General features: G+C 33.9%; 1 protein-coding gene across 2 annotated transcripts in view; it reads right to left on the bottom strand.

The window, feature by feature from the left end:
- Window positions 1–24,318, bottom strand: part of LOC145285923 (guanylate cyclase 32E-like) — a 1,316,276-nt gene that overhangs the window by 197,907 nt on the left and 1,094,051 nt on the right. For both annotated transcript variants that reach the window (XM_080134424.1, XM_080134425.1), the window contains exon 14: window positions 4,855–4,998. In XM_080134424.1, the coding sequence (XP_079990550.1) occupies window positions 4,855–4,998 (144 nt within the window). The remainder of the gene's footprint in view (window positions 1–4,854; window positions 4,999–24,318) is intronic.

The following is a 24,318-nucleotide window of genomic DNA, read 5'->3' as shown; positions in this document are numbered from 1 at the left end:
GCCACGGACACGTTGCAACTGGTACTTGCAGACTATGCCAGGGGTTTCTGTGCTTTGTTTTGTTGATCTATCGTTAGTTAATTTTAGTCTTGTGAGTTAGTACCTCTATCAAAAGTCGCTAATGTGGTAGAGTAAACGACATGGTAAGAATAGAAGTAGAAACAGATAAATGTCACGATGGGGGGGGGATTGTAGTCGACTTTTGTTGTCGAACGACATTCACGTTGTGGGACAAACCTATAACCTCAACAAGGTTATATCTTACAACTGACTTTTGGCAAGTTCGTTTTAATCTATTACGCCATATCCTTGACAAATAATGAGCATATGATGGTCGATATGCCGTAAGGCCTTACACAACTGCCAAGTATTAAATTTGAGCTGTCGTGAGACATATTATCAAGAGAAAGGCGATAGAAAAAGCATCTCATCATGGAAGGGAGACGAATTTATTTATACACACGCACACACACACACATACATATATATATATGCATATACTACTACTATATATATACAATATATATATACTATATATATATATGCATATACTACTACTATATATATACAATATATATATACTATATATATATATATATATATATATATATATATATATATATATATATTAAACTGACGCAATATACACTCCATTGTTCAATTCTCAGCGCCCTAGCCTTTTGTTGATTACTATGATTGCCACATACGATGTTCACGTGTAATCAGCACAAATAAGCTCTGGGCCAGAAAACCTTCGTCTATTATTTTACATTGGCAAGGATTTACTGCTTAGACAGAAGCTTCAATCTGGTATGTTGCCAATGGGCAATTAACTTGACGATGTAAGAAACAATCTACTTAATAAATGCCAAAAGACGACGGCGCTCTGATCTCATCTCTGAACTTTAACATATTCACAGACTATATTGGTAATGCAGGCATGGGGGTCTGCAACGTAGCTGAATTTAAAAGAAAAGGAAAATCGTTGCTATCTATGATAGTGCATATTCATTGCTGGCTGATGTAAGGATGTTATTTGTTCGATTGTCCAATGCGTGATTATATTAGATCGAAACAAGTCGGCAAATTTTATTGGGTTGCCGGAAATTTCTAATAGACAAATTTAGTTATCACATCATATGTATATAAAAAGGTATATATATGTATGTATAGTATATATATATATATATATATATATATATATATATATATATTCTCTCCGTATATATATTCTATATATATATATTCTATATATATATATATTCTATATATATTCTATACATGTATATATGTCCTATACATATATATATATATATATTATATATATATATATGCATTCTATATATATATATTCTATATTCTATATAAATATTCTATATACATATTCTATATATTCTATATATGTGTTATATATATATATTCTATATATATATATATTCTACATATCTATTCTATATATATATTCTATATATATATTCTATATATATTCTATATATATATTCTATATATATATATATTCTATATATACGCATATATTCTATATATATATTCTATATATATATATATTATATATATATTCTATATATATATTGTATATACATATATTCTATATATATATTCTATATATATACTCTCTCTATATATATTCTATATATATATATTCTATATATATGTATATATACATATATATGTATATATATACATATTCTCTTTATATATGCATGTGTGTGTATTTATGGTAGAATACGTATGTTTTACGAAAAAACATCTATTTTACTTTCTCTCTCTCATCTCTCTCTCTCTCTCTCTCTAAATACACACGCACACACGATGAATCAAATCTGAAGCTGGCCTTCAGGGCACGATATATACAAATGTAGAGACATCTGGTCATATTTTATTGCTTTTAAACTATAGGTTGTGTTTTCCTCAAATTATTATAAAAAGTTTTTCCATGCAATATTATTATAATCTTCAAAATGCCTGAAAATGTTCATGTAGTTTCACCCCATAGAACTAAAGATGTGATCATTCTAGTCTCTAATTTTGCTACAAGTGTAAATATATCACGCTATATATATATATATATATATATATATATATATATATATATATGAGAGAGAGATTCCACTTTTTTAGCAATTTTATAAGTTCCAAATCTCAGCGACTGTTGAATTATACAAATGGAATCTCCTTGAAAAGCTAATAACATGAATTGTGTAGTTGACTGTGTGACATTTGCGTTACATGGAAAGGGCGTCCCCTTCCAATGTAAATAAGAAGAATATTAAATAAGTTAAAGTGAGATTCGTATAAGCCTAGAATCGAACCCTGTAGGCAAACTTAAGAAATGGAATGTGAGAAATTAAGCATATTATTAATCCGTTTATAAATCTGAATATTAAATATATCAGTAAAGGAATGAACACTGAAAATTAAAAATATATTGTTAAAAAAATAGGTTAAAAGAGGATTCTTTTGTTTGCAGAAGTGTGTGTGTGTTTGGACAACATATGCATAGCCATATGAAATTAGTCACGTTTGAAAACAGACTTCTGACGTCAGAGACAAAAAACAATTCTCCATATAGTTGTATGTGTTCGTCAGTCAGTCATTTAGTTAATGAGTCAGCCAACCGGTCGGAGAGAGTTGATCAGCCAATAGTTGACATGGTCAGAGGAGGGTCCCCTTAGAGGCGAAGGGGTAGAATATTAACCATGTAGATACAAGTGAATTCCTGACGTCATTCGACCGGTCGATCCGACAGATAAATCATCATGGAGGGAATATTTTATTGTTCATGATTAAAAGTGAAGTACGAAAATACGTTTTTGAAGGGGGAAAAAGAGAAAAGAAAAATTAAGGGGAAAGTCAGCTGACAGGTTTCGTCTTTGCTTTTTCAAAGCTGTATAGATGGATTTAAAAATAAAAAAAATCAACAAAATAAGTTTAAATAAAGTTACGTTGCCTATTATTCATGTGTGAAACAAAAAATTGGAAAGCGATTCCTTTATATATATATATATATATATATATATACATCTTTAATAATTCACATGCTGATTGTTTTGCTGAATCACACCACTCCAGTGCGTCTATGTTAGCATCCGTCTACAATCCAGAGATCGAACATGCAATCATCTAGTTGATAGTCTGCAGTTCTATCATCTGTCCTACAGGATTGGCGCTTTCAAACGATATCTATAAATGCATTTTTATACGATGTTCGACGTGTTTGTTCATTACAGACAAAACGCTTCGTATATATATATATATATATATATATATATATATATATATATATATATATATATATATATTCTCTGTATAATAAAATGCCAATATATCTCTCTTCATATAAAAAACTTAAATCCCTACATACTTTGTAACGGTTTGAACGAATTTTTAAATTCTACATTAACTACGACGAAGTATGCCTATTTCACACTCAGATTTCGGCGCGGTTTGCTCGTATCTGTGTTAGTCAATATACTTTATTGTATGCGGAGCGTTTGCTCAGTTTTAAAAGAGTACTCGCCTGGCATGCAAGAGGCTCGGGTTTCGAATCCTGAGTCTAATTAATGAGCCCTAATGAGGGTGAAACCTGAGAATCATATATATATATATATATATATATATATATATATATATATATATATATATATATATATATATATATAGAGAGAGAGAGAGAGAGAGAGAGAGAGAGAGAGGTTTTCACAGCGCAGTAAGCACTCTCTTTCATTACATTGCCTCATGGTGTCAAATAGCTTCTGACAACCCAGTCTGACAACCCAGTCCAACTCCTGGGCTTCTCGTGTGGCTTACCTACTAAGCCCGACAGAACTATTTCTATAAACTGGGAAGAGATACAAAAGCGGTCTACTTGCGCCTTTAAACGTATTGTCACCATCGGCAACTTCTACAACGCAGTTAGAGCCAAGCTTCATCGACTGTCTTTAACTTGGATCCTCTGGCTTCGGGGAGAAGAGGCTGATACATGTAGACTCAGCCTACCCAGGACATGTAGCTTAACTAGGCAGGATATATATGCATATATATATATATATATATATATATATATATATATATATATATATATATATATCCGAAATAGCAATTTAATGCACATACCATTTGACCTTTATGTATAAACCGAAACCCATGTAAAACATCTACAAGTAATATCAGTTATCAAAATGAACACTCTAAACTAATTACGATTTTTTTTACATATATCAAATTATTGTAAATTTAAAGAAATAACCATTAACAAACGACTATTTTGTAAAGAATGTTTGATAAAATAAACATTTTCTATAATGATATGACAAAGACAAAAATCTCGCAGTAGCTTCAACAATATAGAGGAAATCGATCCCAGGCAAGCTGCCTCCTATAGGATAGAGCGATGGCGAGACTATAACAGCAGGAATAAAAATTAAGCCTTATCAGACCCAAAAGAAACTCTCCTCCAGGGTCCAAACCTTGTTAGAAAAAAGTCAAAGTAGGCAAAACAAACGACAATTTCCACTAGTGGGGCCTAGACACATCACTTTTATGTACATGTGGAGAGGTACAAACGCCAATTGGGTCCTCATTGCTCAAACAAAGACCTTAAGGAGGCAAACAGCACCGTCATGCGATGGGTTAATTTCTATTGCGATAAGATATGATATGATTATGATGTGAATGTTAATATTATAAAAATGAACTGATCGGCAAAATGTTCATTTGATGTGTGCTTATAAACAATTATGGCATGTATCGTGTGTATGTGCTATTGAATTATCTTCTTTTGTTCAATTGTAAAGATGCATAAAAAAACTGTGTTTGTGGGCTGGCGTTACATACCTTTAGGCACCATGTTCAAATCTCTGTAAGGGCTGCTTCGACTTAATATTTCATACAGTACAATACCAAAAGAATAAACATCGGCCTTTGGAGAAGCTCGCTTTTCGGGACAGCGAAGGATTTCAGGAGCAGTCCATTGAAGATCTGTTCATAACGACAAAGGAAAGAAATATATTTCGTGTGAGCAAGATGAGAAAAAACTCAATTTACAAAGATACAAAACTAGATATAATAATAAAACAAATTAATAATTTTTTTTTATTTAACCATCAGAAATTAGAAATGTTAAAAGTCATTCACTGGTAAGTATTACCAAGTATAATATACATAATTACAGGTACAAAGGAATTTATTATACAGTGTGGCCTACTAAAATGTAACCCGGAAAATATAGTAGAGAGGGGGACCATTGGTTTATTGTTTAAATTACCTGTAGTGTTATAAACTATGCTGGAATTGTTCCCGGCTTAATCTATACATTTATGGGCACGTTTAACAATGTTTGCTGATACTGCCTGCAGATCTTTTTTTCTGGTGATTCTCCTAAAAGCATAGGTAATGTTCCCTTTTAGTTGGTCTGATTGTGAGGATTATTTGCATGAACCTTTTTTTTTAAATCCTCCAAAGATAAAAATTACATGATGACAAGTGCAGGGAACATGGTGACCATAACCCTTGGCTTATTGTTCTCTCTTCCGTAAACATGCTATGAACTTGTGTTAGTGATCTGTGAGGCGTGTGGTATGTAGTGTCATTTTCTTTTTTTTTTTTTTTTGGAAAAAGAATTGGATTTTATCTTGCGGTGTCAGTTGTTCATCTAGAGAAAGATTAAAGATATCAGAGTACTTTTCAGTGGCCCGCTTTATCTGAAAAATATTGGTTACAGAAAGATTCGAGAAGTTGTGCTACTTTTAAGTGGGCTACGCAGTATAATTACAAAGATTTATGCTGACAATACTATCAATGGTAGTAAATCTAAGACCGTAAACGACCAAGTTCTCCCCGGTTCTTTCTCCTCTGATCTTGAGCAAGTGGTACCACGGGGAAAGAGATGACGTGTTACTTTTAATGCAATTGAAATGAATGGCTTTCGTCTTGAGGAGACTTCATGTTTTGATAAGCTTCTGGGCTTTACCTTTACTTCCGATCTGAAATGGAACACATATCTCAAATCCCTTGCCAAGGTCGCTGGGAAAAATGGTAGGATCCTTCTACCGTTCCAGTAGTGTATGATCTATGTTTATTTAAATGGCATATTTATGTAATGGTATGGTGTGTTTAGTAATGGACAAGTTGACTAACTTCAACCGTGTCCGGCTGTTATTAATCTACAAACTGACGTGTAATATATTTATTAAAAAATTGTCTTTTGTTGTTATTTTTTTTTTAAATAAGACTTCGCCTATCAAAGCACAGGGTAACTTGAGAAGAAATATTAATGTTAGTACGGTAGTAATTTAGACAATATTACAGAAATCATTAGTAGCAGAAATTTGGTATAATCTGATTATATAAGAATGCAGTTTAACAAGAACTTAATTACATTGGACTTGAAAACATTTAAATCAAATGGGACGAAGATCAATGGAAGAGAGTTCCACAGGCGCGCAGTTCTAGAAAAGTTGCTTTGTTCATGGAATCCACGTTAAGGTGTGTGCACCGATAGAGAATGAAGTCAATTATTGATAGTGTTTATAGCTAGCCAAGTTTTCTTCGTTCAAGTTTGGCAAGGGGACCATGAATTAAACATCAGACGAGCACTTGCCACGAAAATAACAATTGAGTAGACACGCTCACAAGGTTTAATATATGTGAAAAAAGCTGGCAGGGGAAAGAAAAAAAAGCATCAACTACTAGTTTACAAAATTGACCCTTTTTAAAGAGTAGCTGTGCATGTAAATGTTAGGTAAAAGCTGCGCAATCTACAACCATACAACCTTTGAATCTGCACCGCCTTGGTCCAGTGACAAGGAGAGGTCCAAGTCCAAGTGGAAGCATTACATAGATAAGCGGAGAGCATATACAGCCCTTCGAAATTCAAAAATGGTCACCCTTTTTAGTACTAAGCAGGCTTAATGTTACTTAACCTCGGGTATCCGATGGGAACCAGTGAGTCAACGTGATTAGACCATATACAAAATGTATAATAGTTATATATATATATATATATATATATATATATATATATATATATATATATATATGTATATATATATATACTAGCAAAAGCACCCGTCGTAGACTGGGTTCAAAAGCAGCTTACAGAAAATTGACTCTGATTTATGAAAGCATGATAGGTTATGATGATAGGTTATGAAAAGGAAGGGCTGTAAAGAGATAGATTCGAATTTGGGAGTATCAAAACAAAAGCAAAATATGATGAAAGTAAATATAAAATAGATAAACTCCATAATTTATTATACCATACCTGTTCACACTGAAACACTTATCACACTATTCTGTGGATCTATATTAAAAAATCTTGTTGAACTTTATCACATATTTCCGTTCTATGGAGGTCAGGCGCGAAAGAACACCCCATAATTTTATTATACCATATTTCTTCAAACTGAAACATAATTACCAAAGTATACTTACGCAAATAGATATGAAAAGTCTTTATTAAAGTGTGTGCCTATTTCCATTCTATGGAGGCCAAGCGCGAATGCAGACCCCACAATTTTATAATACCATCCCTATTTAAGTTAAAACATACTTATCAAAGTATTATTATGTATATCTATATCAAAAACACTTGTAAACGTTTTCTTTTCATTTTTAAATTGTTTATTTCAATACTTTGTGGATCAGGCGCGTACGCACACCCACAATTTTAATGAATCATCATTATGATAAATTAAACATACCCATTTCTGTGTCTCGATACATCTTCTATCATTATATGTGATCAGTTTTCTATAATAGTCAACCATATAGGAACCTATTCGTGACCAGACACACACACATACGCTTCGCTTTAGATCATATATACATATACGTATATATATATATATATATATATATATATATATACGTATATGTATATATATACACATATATATATATGTAAATATAACTGAAAGTTTCTGCCTATCTGTGTGTGTATGTCTGTGTACATTTCCCTACGCAATAACTCTGTCAATTTTCAGTCTACAGACTCGAAATTTGATATACAGGGTGTTGAGATTTGAGAAAATCCGTGTAGTCGGTTTTCGGCTAGAAACCTAGCTGTTAAAAAGTCAAAGTTCAACAATTTGATCTTTGAGAGCTCTACCAAACTCTGCCAATTTGGGGTTTAAACACTTGAAACTTAAGATATAGATCTCTTGGACATGGATCTAACTTAATATCTTGATTCGAGCCCAAAAATTAAATGTTAAGGGATCAAAACAGTGGTCAGATTTAAAAATTACTCAGGCTTGTGTTCGGATGTGTCAAACTGATAAGCCCAAAATGAGGGCGAAACTCGAGTGTTGGAGTCCCGGTTCGTTTACTGTCATAGCTTTTGTGGGCTGCGACATTGTTTGGCGGTGGAATTTATTATATATAATCTTCACATTCTGAAAATGTATGTATGTATGTTTGCCTGTTTGCTTAAAAGTTTCGACTATGGCGGCGGATTTTCACAAGATTAGCATCGTTTAGATGGTCAACCCTTCAGACGACAAATACCGAAAAATGGGCTAAAAACATTAATTTCTTAACCCAACTAGACACTTTCTACAAGGAAGGGTCACTTTTTTTCCGATATTTTCGAAAGTCATCCTCTCTTTTTGACTGTCTAGCCTCAATTTAAACTTACGTCAGTTTGGGTTTGGCGGCGGTCGTAACAGCAAAGACGTCACGTTTTTCCCGTTCCTTTCCTCATACCCGGTACTGGTTCGAGCCTGTCTTCCTACAACTATTTTTTTTGCTCGACATACGCCTCCAAACACCCGAGACAAATGAACACATAAGTAAAAAAAAAAAATTGTATTAGAAAACATTTCTTGATTATTCCACGTTTTTTTTACAGACCTGACGACTGAGGTTCGCTCTTAATAAAATTGTTTTTTATAGTCTTAATTTTGACTTCCTTTTTCATAAAAAACTAAAAAAAAATCAAGAAGGAAAAGAAATTTAATTTTATTCTTCTTTCATTAATTTCTTTCTGTGCAAAGCAATTCTTCCAAACTTAATCTGTTTCCAAAATGTTTTTATTTTATTCCCCTCCCCCTTCATTCATTTTCCTCCGCATCCTGTCAAGTATTAAAATAAACCATTTATAATATTTATTTATGGATTTATTTACTTATCATTTCTTTTGTATCGGTAAATGAATTTCATGCACCCACCATGTTTAAGTTTGGGAGTAAAAAATGTACGATGGACAGAAGGATAGGGAAAATAATGTATATAAATACGCAATCATAGGTCATTATAAACATCATATAGATATATATATTTACAGACAGCGTTACAAAACTTTCAAATTGGATTGAAATAAAGAAAACGATGATGTATACTGAAACTCATCTAATATTAATAATAAAAAAATAATTAAAAAAAACACAAGTTGTTTGTTTAAGTATTATAAGCAATTGAATATTTCGGTGTAATTATAGGTTTTAAAGATTAGAATGCGTTCTTTAATTACTTATAAATTACATTTTAAAAAGTGAAGGAACACGATTTGATTTGTAGTAAACTTTAAGTTTATTTAATATAATTAAATGAAAATTATGCACGTAAGAATATGAATATTTGAAGCAGAACACAAGCAAAACATTCGATATGAGTTAAGACAATAAACAAATATTAAAATTAAACAATTCTTTTAATCAAAATTATTTTTTTAAAATCAAAATGAATGTTTTTTAATCGAAATGAACAATATTTTTTTAAAATCAAAATGAATATTTTTTAATCAAAATGAATATTTTTTAATCAAAATGAACCACACTATTTTTAAATACAAATGAACCACAATATTTTTGCAAAATCAAAAACAATATTTTTAATGGGTTTGTATTACTGTACACATAGATTCGAAAAAGTTGCCAAAAACAAATATATAACAAATAAATGTTATCAAAGGCAAGATAAGTTACTTTTCTCTCAAACTGGATATATTTTTCGTATTTTTTTTACATGTAACATGCTTATTCAGCTCGAAAACCATACAGTGTTTACCGATGTATTGGAAAATTCAAGATGGCGTCTCAGTCCCTCTTTAACACGGTAAGTTTGGGAAAAGGTGTTATAAATAAAAACTGAATAAAATACTGTTAAAAACTCGCTCAATATATGTTACCTTGACATATATTCGGCGGGTTTTAATAGTATTTTTTCTAGTTTTTTTTATTTATAACACCTTTTCCCATACTTACCGTGTTAAAGAGGGAGTGAGGCGCCATCTTGAATTTTCCAATACATCGGTAAACACCGTATGGTTTTCAAGCTGAATAAACATGTTACATTGAATAAAAACACGAAAAATATATCCAGTTTGGTAGAAAACTAACTTATCTTGCCTTTGATAACATGTATTTGTTATATATTTGGTTTTTGACAACTTTTTCGAATCTATGTGTACAGTAATACAAACCCGAAATGAATTTAAGACCACGAGTGAAATGAGAAAATGAAGTAAATCACATTTACTGTGTGTGTTTACTGTTTATGTAAGTCAGCGGGTTTGGTTGCCATAACAACGTTACGGTAGTGAACGTGTGTGTGCGCGTGTGTGCGCGTGTATGCGCGTGTGCTTGCTAGTAGTACTAATAAGTTTGTAGGAGCGTTTTATTTCGTGTAGTTTAGTTTGGTATATAAGTTTCGTATTTTTGTAATTTGTAAATAACAAGTTATGAAAAAATAAAACCCTTCCAAGATGGACAATAAATAAATCCATAATATTTTATGGTAAAGGTAAGAGCGTAGGAGCCATAGTTTTTTAGGAGATGTGATTCTTGGATTAACCAATCAGAAATCGTCTGTGGCACACACATCTCTGTTTTTATAGATATATAGAAGATTTCAAAACTAAAAAAATAGAAGTTCTTCAGAGAAAAATTATTCTCTTATAATATGAGCTCCTTAAATTAGGCCTGTCCATGAAGTATCGTTTATCTGCTTACATCAGGGTAGTTAGTAATAAATAGGGCTGTGACGACAGAATATTCTTTTTATAGTTTTGACTCTTTAGTATATATCTGAAACAGTAAGACACAGTTAATCAACTGATAACCACATCACTCTATATAAATAGATATACGATATCAACAGATACACACCCGAGAGCCACAACAATGAAAAAAACATTATGTTGTCATAGACCTAGTCGCGCTAAAGCAGATGAACTGGGCGAATTTAAAGGAACGCTTACACGTTCTGTATAAACGTAGGTACGAAATAAATCCTCTCTAAATTAAATAAACTGGTAATCTAGTAAGAGTTGGGTACTTAAAACAAGACATAACTGATTTTGTTGATATATTAGCAGAGCTTGATTTTGTGTGTAAATATGCAATTAAATGTTTTCACAATTAAAATAATAAACCAATTATAGTCTTTAAAATCCACGAAAAAAAGCGAGTGTATATCTTTTTTAGACGCAGTAACATATCTTTTAAAATTATTTATTTTGCTTATCTTATAACTGATATTGAAAAGGTTTAAGTTTCTGTATAAATTGTGTTTCTAAGTTTTATTTTGTAAATGCCTTCTTATAGTTTTCTCGCACTTTTTCCTTAAAGGTTCACATTCATTATCGATACTGCATTGGTTTCTTATCACGTGTATGGCGCTATTTTCAGCGAACAGGTCTGTTTAAGAAGGCCGTGATTATAACCGATGATTTGTTAGATCAGAATTGTTCTATTGGTAGTGTAGATATTAGTAAAAACACGTGTTTCTTTTAATTGATTTTACAGTGGAGGTTTGCTTGTTTTTTTTATATATAATGATTGACGTGTCGTTTATACTTAGACAAGAGTGTTGCGCGTTGAATTATGCACAAAACAGAACGGACGTTCATTTTAATTGCCTATAAATTTATGGTTCGGCAAAAATAATTGATCGCACGGATGGAATAATAAAGAAGTAAGACTAGCCGGAAATTATTATTAAAACGACTGTCTCATAAAAAAGGAATACGATCATATTTCCCCGTGTAACTAATACTGTTCTCGCTTCTTTTTATCGTTTAATTGTAATTGCGTGCATGTGTCCCATTTAAAGACCAGGAAAGTGATTTCTGAACTTATATTTGTATAACGATTCGAATAACAACTCGAAAACAAATCTCTGTACTGGATCGGAAAACACTTCGTTGGATAAAATTGCATGAAAAATTCAATGATCGTAGGTATATATCATCGCATCTTAACGATACACCAATCATATTCGGACTACAGGGTCATCTGTTACGCGCATTTGAATGTATTCAGCTGTGATGGTGATTACTATATACTCTGATGTCACAAAGTGAAATTATTTCGATTATGCTTATCTTAAAATTAATTGTTACAAATGCAGTCCAAACCATACCGCTAATAAAAGAATATAAGTTTACTTAAATATATTTTAAGTTTTGCATTTATATTAGTAATTTAAAAACGTTGGGATATAAATTAAATTTAAGTGTATTACTTCTATTATTATGCTTTAGTTAAATTTGTTTTTTTATTGGACGTTTTATTAGAATTATATTCATGAATATTTGAGATGCAGTTTTATAATTTTTATTATTTTTATACTTCGTACTGCCATTCTGATGTGTATTATAAATAAATTAAAAACACCCATTAAAAAACCTAATCAGCAACCAAACTTATTGAAACAAAATGTATGAGACCGTATTATTTAAAAACAAACAATTGCTTATATTTGTTTCTGATTAGCAGGCGATAATGGTGAAAAGTTACTGAATTGTAAGTCTTTTTGCTCGTAAGTACATGTGTACCTATAACACAATATAAAAAAAAAAACGGCAATGCTCGGATCACTTTAGTCAAGATTAAAAACCATTGCATCATTCTTTCTAAAAAGAGATAATGACAAATGATAATGCACTTAGATTGGCGTGCGTAGGAAGGAAGACAGCGACGTTATCGGATATTGAATTTCCCGCTTTTCTCTTCGGCGAATACATTTGTTATTTTATTTAAAATATGTGTACATAACGACAAATGATGCAAAAGAAACAGCAACGCATGGATGTTTCAGATTTAGCTGGACGAGGAAGATGCTGGAGAGTGGGTTAAGTGTCGACATATTGATACAGAATCTTGGAAAACACTAGAAAGAAAAAGGAAAGGCTCATTTCCTGCAGACGGCTAAAAGTACGGCATAATATCATTTATAGTACGCCGCCCTCAATCCAAATAAAGTACCTCCACCTCTCCGAAAGAAAGCAAAATAGCACTTAAATAAACCCACCTTTATTTTATTCTGTTGAGCTTTTCGTGTACCATATCCTCTCTCCAACGGAATTACAAAATGCTGCACCTTCATCCGATTCTTTCTCTCGCTATCCACCAACTCCAAATAGACCGACACACTTTTCACAAGAAAGAAAACGTGCCAACTTTTTTCACGAGTAAAGACATTTTCAAAGAAAAGCCTGACCGAAAGTTTCTAATGAAAACACACGGACGGAAAGGTATTAAGAATCTTGTGACTATTGAAACTGTATATAAAGTGTACATTTTAAGGCTTGGGAAATTTTGAAATACCAAAGTTGTTTAAACAGTTGGGAGAACTACAACCGAAACAAAAAAGTGTAATGCCTACTATTGAGGAGGCGGACAGTTTATTTAATATTACTATTAATCTCATTTGTTATAAAGACGAAAAGTTAATTATCTTGAAACAATTTAGTCAACTTACGTATAAAGCAAGAGATTAACTTTCGATTGATTGGACATAGTTATCCGAGGCCAATCGTCAGTATTAGTACCAGGTGCCTAACTTTAAGCTAACCCCATCACATACAAATTGGCTAGTCTTAATAACCGAATTTGAAAGATGACTCTTCAAAAATTTAAACTAGCAACTAAATTTTCAAAAGTGTTTGTTATTTCGAGTGGTTATCAGGGTGTACTATCTAGAGACTTCGGGTACGTTTATTTTCATGCTGTTAAAAAAGGGATTTTTGACCAATAAAACGCACTTTTAATTCGTTGTATAATCTGTTTTTTTTGTTTTTTTCGTGGATGTTTCATGGAAGGATGTATTATTTCAACTTCTTTCGGCGGATGCGGCCATTTTTCTTTTACTGAGTTTGTTCCGTTGTTTCATTGGATGAATATGACTCGCGAGATAATATCAATTTGGATCACGATGACATGCATTTAAAGTTGGATGTTTACAGGACTAAGAATATGTGAGACCATATTACTGAAAACAAATAATTGCTTATATTTGTTTCTGATTAGCAGACGATAATAATGGAAAGTTACTGAATTGTAAGTCTTTTTGCTCGTTAGCATATGTGTACCTATTACATAATATAAAAAAAAAAAAAATTCAATACTCGGATCACTTTAGTCAAGATTAAAAACCATTGCATCATTCCTTCTAAAAAGAGATAACGACAAATGATAATGCACTAAGATTGGCGCACATAGGAAGAAAGAGAGTGACGTAATCGGATATTGACTTTCCCGCTTTTCTGCTTGGCGAATACATTTGTTATTTTATTTTAAATATGTGTACACCACGACAAATGATGCAAAAGAAAAGAATACGACTTGGGTCACGATAGCATGCATTTAAAGTTAGATATTTACAGGATCAAGAATATAAAACCATCTCGTGATTTTGTTGAAAAGTTCGATCTTGTCCAAAACATCTGAAACTCGAGTCTTAGAACTTCCGGTTTGTTCAACTGTCATGGCTTTTGTGATCTGCGACATAGTCTGGCTGTGAAATATATGTATGTATATATTATTTTGTTTAAGGGTATTCTAAAAATATACTCGGATCTAATAAACTGTTTAGGTATTTTATATGTTGAGAACATTAAAAAATACCAAATAGATATCAAGAATGTGTCTTATCTCTCCGCTGGATTTTAAGATCGAAAATTTCTTATCGGTAGAGTTCATTGCTATAATAATAATAATAATAATAATAATAATAATAATAATAATAATAATAATAATAATAATAATAAAAAAACAACAGGTAAATAGATTCTACTAAGTATTTATTTCGCCAAACAATTCATGCGCGCTTGTTTATTCTAGTAAGTGTGTTGTCATACTCTAATTGTTGCAATTATACGTAAGCCCATTCTTTTAATTACCTTAACTTAATGATCCGACAATAAAATTGCTCAGAAAAATGGCGTACTAAAATATAAAGACGATTAAACTATATTTCCATAAAAAAACACGATTCTTCGTGAAGCAAATACTGAGCTTTTACTTTTTATCTTTTACTCGTAATCGTAAATCACGTTCAAACCAAATCGCTACTATGACAATGTGTTTTATAAAAGTATGTTTATCTAGCTATACAAGAAAGCTATTAAAAATGATCTCTTTTAGAAAAAAATTATGTGCGATTCAATTGTATGTTTGTCTCACTGCGGAGAGACCCAATTGAAAAAAAATTCTCTATAAAACATAAAAAGAATTGTCCTCGATTAAAGATTTTTTTATGGATTAAATAATCGTAGTTATAACGACTCATCATCATACCGTTTTAATTCATCTCAAGATCTCTCGTCGTGCGGAGCTCGAAGCATCTATAAGGCCCACATTGGAGCATGCTTTGCTTATCGGTAGTATATGAGTATGTGTACGATAGTCTCCAAGCAGGCCGCAAGGACACTGAGCATCTTGTAAATAGCAATGTTTGAGCAAGTTATTCCGCGTTTTGACAACCTTCGCTGGGGCCCTGTTGTGCGTTATCCACTCTTTGCAAATGAGCTCAGAGCTTTTTAGATCATCTTTTAGTGCCGGAAGAGCCTCGTTGTTTTCATGTTTGACTAATTTATTCCACCTACTCTAGCGGAATGACGTTAGTGTTGTTCGTCCGAGGCATGTAATATTCACACGGCCCTTACGGGATGTTAGTGGCTCAGGTACGTGTTGGGGTCCAAATATAGGAAAGCTATTGACGTAGCACTGCTTGTCACGCTCTGCCTTCGTTAATGCCTCTCGTCTGACCTATAGTGAAGCGACTCTGAGCATTCTAAGGACAGATGGAATATTGGTCGGTTAAAGGTTGACGGTAATCGGCCTGGCTGTCTTGCTGGGCTCGACGTCGACCTTTTAAGAAAGAGCAGAATCAGACCAGATAGCTGTGCAATATTCTTCGGTCGAGTAGCACAGTATTAAATTATGTCCCGGCTACATATACGCTATTATTAAGAATCACGAGCACGTTGCGTTAATAGCTTCTTGTGGAGCTTCTCAACGTGGGTTCTGTATGAAAATGCCCTATTGAGTGCCACACTGTTATACGTTAGGGATTGATTATATTCAAAGACGTTCCCTTCACAATCAATGTTGAGCTTTCCGTGGGTTAGGTTGTTGTTGTTGTTGTTAAGATGATAAGAACGCACCTTAATTTTAAAAATAATAAAAAAGTTATTAAAGTATTTTATGTTCGGACTAAAGTATCGGCTTTTACTCGCATTTAAATAAGAATCCGATAAATAAAAGTGGTGATTTGATATCGTTAAGTTAAGGAGTTCCAATTTGGCGTTTTTAAAAATGAACTGTTCCAAAGTCAATTCAAGTCACGTTAACTAAACAATACAATTTAAGATAAATATATTTTGAAAATGTGACATCTGGTGTATGTTATTTAAATTATCTTGAAAAAAAGTGGATGGTTTAGTATAAATTACGTCTGAGCGAGTTATTTATTTTCTTATGCGTTTTACTATAAATACTTGTTATCGCTTGTTAATTTTACAAGTTAAATTTGTTTCTTTTTTCTATTGGACATTTTTACATAGGAGTTGCATCTGTTAACTCCTTTTACTCAAGCCATGAGAAGAAGAAAAAGAAGAAGAATAAGAAGAGTAAGCAGAAGAAGAGGAAGAAGAAAAAGAAGAAGAAGAAGAAAAAGAAGATGAAGAAGAGTAAGAAGAAGAGTAAGAAGAAGAGGAAAAAGAAGAGAAAAAAGAAGAAGAGTAAGAAGAAAAAGAAGAAGAAGAAGAAAAAGGTGAAGAAGAATAAGAAGAGGAAGAAGAAGAGGAAGAGGAAGAAGAGGAAGAGGAAGAGTAAGAAGAAGAAGAGGAAGAGGAAGAAGAAAAGGAAGAAAAAGAAGAAGATGAAGAAGAGGAGTAAAAAGAAGAAAAGGAGTAAGAATAAGAAGAGGAAGAAGAAGATGAAGAAGAATAACAAAAAGAAGAAGAAGAAGAAGAACCGAGGAAGTAAACCGATGCTCAATAACCAACCGAAAAAAAAAATCGGCCGGAGCAAGCTCCTGTCTACCAAATTTGAAATGTACCTAATTTTACCATTACTACAAACTTTTTATTTCATGTTGTTTAAAATAAAAGCCGTTTTCTATTTAGAATTCAACCTACTTTAAAAAAAAATACGGATTTTTTTGTTTATAAACATACCTGTTGCGAAACAAATGTCAAATTCCAAATGTCACATAAATTGATCAAATAATCTTACTTTTATATAAAAAAAAAATGATTAAAACGATGTATGGCTATAAATGTGAAATTGCTAGTGTTACAAGTTTGATATCGCAAGTAAGAATTATTGTGAACTCACTTGCCCCTTTTTTATCTAGATTGCTACGCGAGATGGCCCCTTTTGACTTACTCATAATGTTTCATTTACTCAGATAAAAATTACACTAATTAATCAACTTATATAATTTTTACAATATGACATCTTCGTTCTAGTATATTAATTTACGATCCATTTCATGATCGTAGTTACTATTTAACTGTTTTTTTTTTAAATACGATAACAATAACGACGATTTGATTGCGAATAGTGTAGATAATGCAATGGTATTAACATTTGCGTTATAACTAGGGCTATGACAACAGCATATTCTTTTCATGGATTTAACTCTCGACTGTGTATTCGTTCATATCTTATATGATTTTATATAGAGTGGTGTGGTTCTCAGTCGATTAACTGTGTGTCTGATATGTACTTGAGAGTCAAAACCACGAAAAGAATATGCTGCTGTCAGAGTCCTATATATAGCCTGTTTAAATTACAAAATCATTCGACGTTTTGCTTCCGTCTTTTACCAACTTAAATATATATTTTCTTCATTGTAACATGGTCCCATTGTAGTAATCGATATATTCAGTTCGCGTATTCTAAAAAAAAATAACATTGTAAGATTTGTCTTCGTTTCGAGAACTGTCATGACAAATAATTCTCATGTTCTACTTTATTCATAGCATGAACATTATAAATCACGGAAGTAAAAAAAAAAGTAATATTCTGTATATTTACGTGTTATTTCTTATTGTCAGAGTGTTTCGTATTTTTTGATGTATTTGAAAAAACTGAAATCTTACGAATATCACCAGCTTTTTCAATAATTATATGAGTCACTGGAATTACGAAAAACAATTTCCAAACCTATCTGGGAAATATACCCGGCAAACTATGTGCATGAGAAATTCAAACAAACGCACTTAAGAGTATAATTAGAATCTTAAACGAATATTTATCGGTTAGAATGTATGAAATAGCGCGTAAATGTTTGGCATCCGGTAGAATGCCCTATCCCAAACTTAACCAAATATATATTATCTAAACTCGAATGTAAATAAATATTAAGCCGACTTTACAAATTGATAAAAGTTAATTATTGGATTTTAATTATAAAGGTGAAGCTACATTATTCAAACTCGAGACAGATAACGACACACATCCACCCATTAATATGGGAGGGGAGATTATCATCAAAAGTGTCCTGAATTGATAACTTAGCACCGGACTTACTACTTAGATAAAAATAAATCACTTGTACCCATTCCCCTGCTCCCCCTTTTTTTAATTGAGAGTAGATAATACAGTGGATGTGTTACCGGCAGCTCCAGTAACTCTCGTTTCTCCTCTTTTTTGTCCCTCAGTCCTTATTCAATGAGTGATTTTTCTGACAAAGGGTGAAGAAAAAGCTGCTTAAAGGTCGGTAGTACTTGGTGAACAGTAGTCTGAGATGTCGGAAATTTTTCTGTCTCTATTTCTATCCTTGTGACCATGTCACTAGTAAGGGTGCTGGACGTAAACGTTTTGTCTGGGCGTACGTTATCCGCCTGATAGTCAGGGACCAGAACCTTGGATTAACCACTAAGGAGGCTGTCCTATCAGCAGGCGCAAAGTACTGGGACTGCTGTATTGCCATTTGGTGAGTGGATCTGGATCATGCAGTAGTCTCTGGTGGGGCCTCTCGATACCATGCTAGTGGGTAATTGTTACGGCTTTACCTTTTCTTGTGCTACAAAAAAAATCCTATCTTTTTCTCTCTTACTTTCCCTCTCTGTACTGCTCTAACCAAATATGCCGACCTGTTTCCACAAATCCCAAAACCTCAACATAGAATATCTCCAGAAAAAAAAACTCAAATAAACCTAGAAACCTATCTTTCAACGTAGACCCCTACTACCAGGTCTCCTTCTCCAACATCAGGGGTCTACATTCCAACCTTCCAGAGGTTGAAACCTAATTAGAGGAGACGAAACCGAAAATATTATTTCTAAGCGAAACTGGAATAGGGCCGACCACTTCCCTAGATGAGTTCATAATTAACGGATACTCTAATTTAACAACTAAATCTGACCCCGAAGATCGCCATGGAATTAGTACCTACATTAAGGATGGCTTCCCGTATGACAGGGATATCTCTAGAGAAGATCCTAATTTACCCTATATGTGCTTCTGGGTTTCACTTGCTAACACGACTGCATTTATATTTGCCCTCTATCGGCCCGAAAACAGCGGAGCTACTATCTTTAAGAGCATATCTGAGAAAATAGCCCAAATGCTGTCTGTACATCCCTCGGGTAACATCTGTGGTGACTTCAACGTCCATAACGTAGAATGGCTGACCCATTCAAATAAGACAGACGATGAGGTGAGGTTTTGTCATGATTTTGCCATTGCGTATGACCTCACTCAGATTGTTCGCGAACCCACCCGTGTGCCCGATACACCCGGTCAATATGCAAGCCTCTTAGACCTTTTTCTTTCAACTTCCCCTGAGCTATGTTCATGTTCCGTTCATTCTCCTCTAGGCTCCTCCAACCACTCCATTGTATCATTTAAGATAAAAACGAAATGTAATAAGTCCCCAGACGTACCCCTCCACCGTACTGTATACCGATACTCTATGGCTGACTGGGATAGCTTCCGTACATTAATATATGATTTACCTCTGCACTCCATGTTTAAAAAGGAAGGGTCCTCTATATTATCAGATCTGACCGAATGGTTAATTGTAGGCATATACCTATTCATACCATCTAAAAAATTCCAACAAAAACCTAACAGCCAGCCATGGTTCTCCCCAGAATGTGCTGCTGTCATCGCGCACAGAAATCACTTTTTCTATAGCTACCAACGTAATAGATGCACTGAGACTAAAGCTGCTTTCTAGACTGCCAGCAACCACTGTAAAAGAGTAATAAAAAATGCAAGAGAGCTATATGCCCAGTCTGTTAAATCCAAGGTAGCTGATAAGCGGCTTGGTTCCCACCAATTTTTGCAAATAACAAATAGGATCCTGAACAGAAGTGTGCGTTCTATCCCAGCCATTATCAATGGACTAAAGGTCATCTCGTCAGCGTCAGACAAGGCCAAACTATTTGCAAAGAACTTTGCAGCTAATTCTACTCTATGCGGCGAAGGCCATCAACTCCCCATATTTCCTCCTTTAACATAGAGCACGCTAGATAACATACACATATCCGTGCATGAGGCCGCCAAGCTAATCAAGAACCTAGATTCCAGTAAAGCAGCTAGCCCTGACGGCATCCCAATTATAGTGTTAAAAAAGCTTCAACCAGAACTTTCTCCCATACTTACGAAACTGTTTAAGCGCTGCCTTAAGGAGAACTGCTTTCCGACTCCCTGGAAGACCTCATCAGTTTGCCCTGTATTTAAGAATTCAGGTTATAAGTCATTTCCCTCTCAGTACAGACCAAAAAGTCTCGTGTGTGTTATGAGTAAGTTGCTGGAATCCATATTTAATAGAGAAATAGTAAACCACCTCAGCAGATACAACCTTCTTAGTGACACACAATATGGTTTCCCCTTTGCCAGATCTACCGCAGATGTGCTGACGGTTATATCTCGCAGGATTAGTGAATCTCTTGACAAAGGTTTCCTTTCTAGGGCAATTGCTCTTGACATATCAAAAGCATTCGACAAGGTATGGCATAAGGGTCTACTTCACAAGATTTCCAGCTACGATATAACTGGAAATGTTTTCTCAATCATTAAATCATTTCTTTCCGATAGGCTCATAAGTGTAGTGGTCGATGGACAAAAATCAGAGGCCTGCAGTATTAATGCTGAAGTCCCTCAGGGGTCAATCCTGGGCCAAACCCTCTTTCTGATCTACATCAATGACCTCCCTAAACACATATTTAAATCATTCGTTGACATCTATTCTGATAACACGACCATCTATGGCAACACATCAAAGGCTGTAAATGACGAAGTTCTCTCTGATTCTCTCTCCTCTGATCTCGAGCGCGTGGTTCAGTGGGGGAAGACATGGCTGGTTACCTTTAATGCATCTAAAACCAAACTCCTATCTTTACATCATCAACGCTCTGATCCCCATCTGGCATCAATTGGGATGAATGGATCTCATCTTGGAGAGGCCCGTGTTTTGACACGCTTCTGGGTTTGACCTTTACTCCTGATCTGAAATGGAATACGTACATCGAGTTTGTTGCTAAGGTCGCTGGAAAGATGGTGGGATCACTACTGATGCAATTCTCCATCTATATAAAAGTCAAGTACGTGCAACGATGGACTAGTGCTGCCATACATGGGCAGGAGCTGCTAAAAACAGCATATCCTGCCTTGACAGAGTACGAATTGACTTCGTGGCTTCTTCTCTACCTTGCAACCTCTCTCCCACAGAAGAGACATTGCGAGTCTATCCTGGTTTTATCGTTATTTCAATGGCAGGTGCTCGTCTGAACTCCAATCTCCGGTCCCCCCTCGCCAATCTTTCACGAAAAACACCCGTCTAGCCGAATCCACTGTGAAAAATTTCCCCCACTCTTTATCTGTGCCTAAATCAAACGTAAATTCCATGAACAAAGCTTCTTTCTTAGAAGTGCACGCCTGTGGAACTCTGTTTCAGTCTGTCTGCTTCCCACCTGACTACAACTTGGATGTGTTCAAGTCTAACATTAACAAATTCCTAATGAACTGCCCTCTTAAGTAAACACTTCATCAAATCACCACACTAACGTAATGTACGTTCAATAACCCTTATCCCTGAGTGGGTTCCGGGTCTTGATAAGTGGTGACCACTGTGAAAAAAAAAAGAAAATTTGTTAAATTATTATTTTTTTAGTTCTTCATTAATCTTGAACACAAACATGTTTCCTGGTCTATTAAAATATAATTGGTAAAAAGAGATGTAAATTTAAAAAAAACAGTACCTGTGTGTGTGTAAAATATTTAACCGGTAAACTCTTAAACTACTAGACAGATAACGCTGGAATTAACAGGAAATAGTAACCATGTACCAAGACAGTAATTTCCACTTGCCGTCATATTTCTATTACTTTTGCGCATGTGCAAATTCATCCGTGGTTTGGAGTCGATAGTTAAAACGGAAGGAACACGGCTGGATACTTTAACTTCGATTCTGATGGCATTCACATAACTTTAGTGGATTTACCTTATAATAGGAAACTTACATGAATTAAAATCTATTTAAACGTATTTTACGATCGGGTAAGACTGCCACACACCGCTAGTATAAGACTAAATATGAAGAATACATATTTAGTCTAAATATGAGTAAATTATAATAAAACACAATATCATTAAGATAGGACATTATGACTTCTTTGAAAAACTTCAAGTGATGGCTTCTCTTCTTATAATAATAAACATACACAAAGTCCAAACACACAGATAATTACTTCACTTTGATTGCATGGAAAAATATTTGTTATTTTTCTATTTCTTGAAAACAATTTAAACATAAATCTATTTTCTCTATGGATGTAAATAAAACAATAACATTAGAAATCCATTTGACTCGGCAATTATTTTGAAACCATTATCTAAAAAAAACACACATTCCCGTTTCTCTTTAAAGCTTTCGATGCTCTATTTAAAATGAAAAACATATCTGAGATTTGTGTTTCTGAATGTTTTGTTTAGATGAGGATAAACATTTTTGTTATCCGGATTATTAGGATTACTGTTCATAGCTTGAATGTTATTTTCACAACGTTTCTGCCAATTTAACATACAATGTTCTTCAGTTTCTGGATTTTTGGGGTGAAGATTTGTTATCTTTTTTATTTGGATTCATCGGACTACTGTTCTTATCATGTATCATTTTCAAAACGTTCCAATCGATGACTTTCTTAAAGCGTGTCTTATCAAATGTTTCTCTCGAACTCGGGAATTTGGACGGAATTTACTTCACGGTTGGTAACATGGCTTTGTTCCGTCAGACATGACTTGATAGAATGTCCCAAGTTTGTTTTTTTTTATAAGAGAGTCACTACATATCAAGAGCCGGAGGCCACTCAAGGATAATGAGTATACAGCAGGGTTTGTTGTGAAAATCAAGTAAAATTTAATTATTTAAGTACAGCATAATCACATTGACATACCGGTTCCCATTGGATCACCGAAGTTAAGCTACATTGAACCTGGTCAGTACTATATGGGTGACCATTTTGGGACTTCCAGGTGTTGTATGTGCTCTCCGCTTATCTCGGCATTGTTTCAAGTCATCCTGGACTTCTCTTCACTGGCCTCAAACAGTGCTGATTCAGGAGAAGTGTGGTTGAATATTGCGCAACACTTGCTTCACAATTTCTTGTGAAGATTCCCCTAGAGGAGGTATCCTTTGTCTTTCAAGACTGAATGGAGGCATCATCCAAGAACTTGTTTACATTGGACTTGAAAATGACCATGTTGTAGTTAGCTTGAAAGCAAGCACGCAGAATAAAATTCCACAGGCGTTTAGTTCTAGGAAAGAAACTTTGTTCAAGGAATTGATGTTTAGACTTAGGTAAAGATAAAGAATGAGGGTAACTGTTGATAGTGATTATAGCAAATTGTATTTGACGGTCGCCAACACTGGGAATTCAACCTTTCAACCTTTCAGGGGATATCACTTGTCAATTTGTTTGTCCAAGTCCTCAAACCACTGCGCTAGGGCTCTTGCGTATAGCAAAAAAAGGTTTACGTTCGAAATTCTGTCAACATTCCCGAGTTCGACAGAAACATTCCCGAATTCAAGAATATACGCTTGAGGAAGGCCGGAGGT

The sequence above is a fragment of the Euprymna scolopes genome, chromosome 10 (assembly GCF_053919585.1).
Source record: "Euprymna scolopes isolate OS-2025 chromosome 10, ASM5391958v1, whole genome shotgun sequence".
Classification (NCBI taxonomy): Eukaryota; Metazoa; Mollusca; class Cephalopoda; order Sepiida; family Sepiolidae; genus Euprymna; species Euprymna scolopes.
This window is presented reverse-complemented; position numbering and strand designations above follow the sequence as displayed.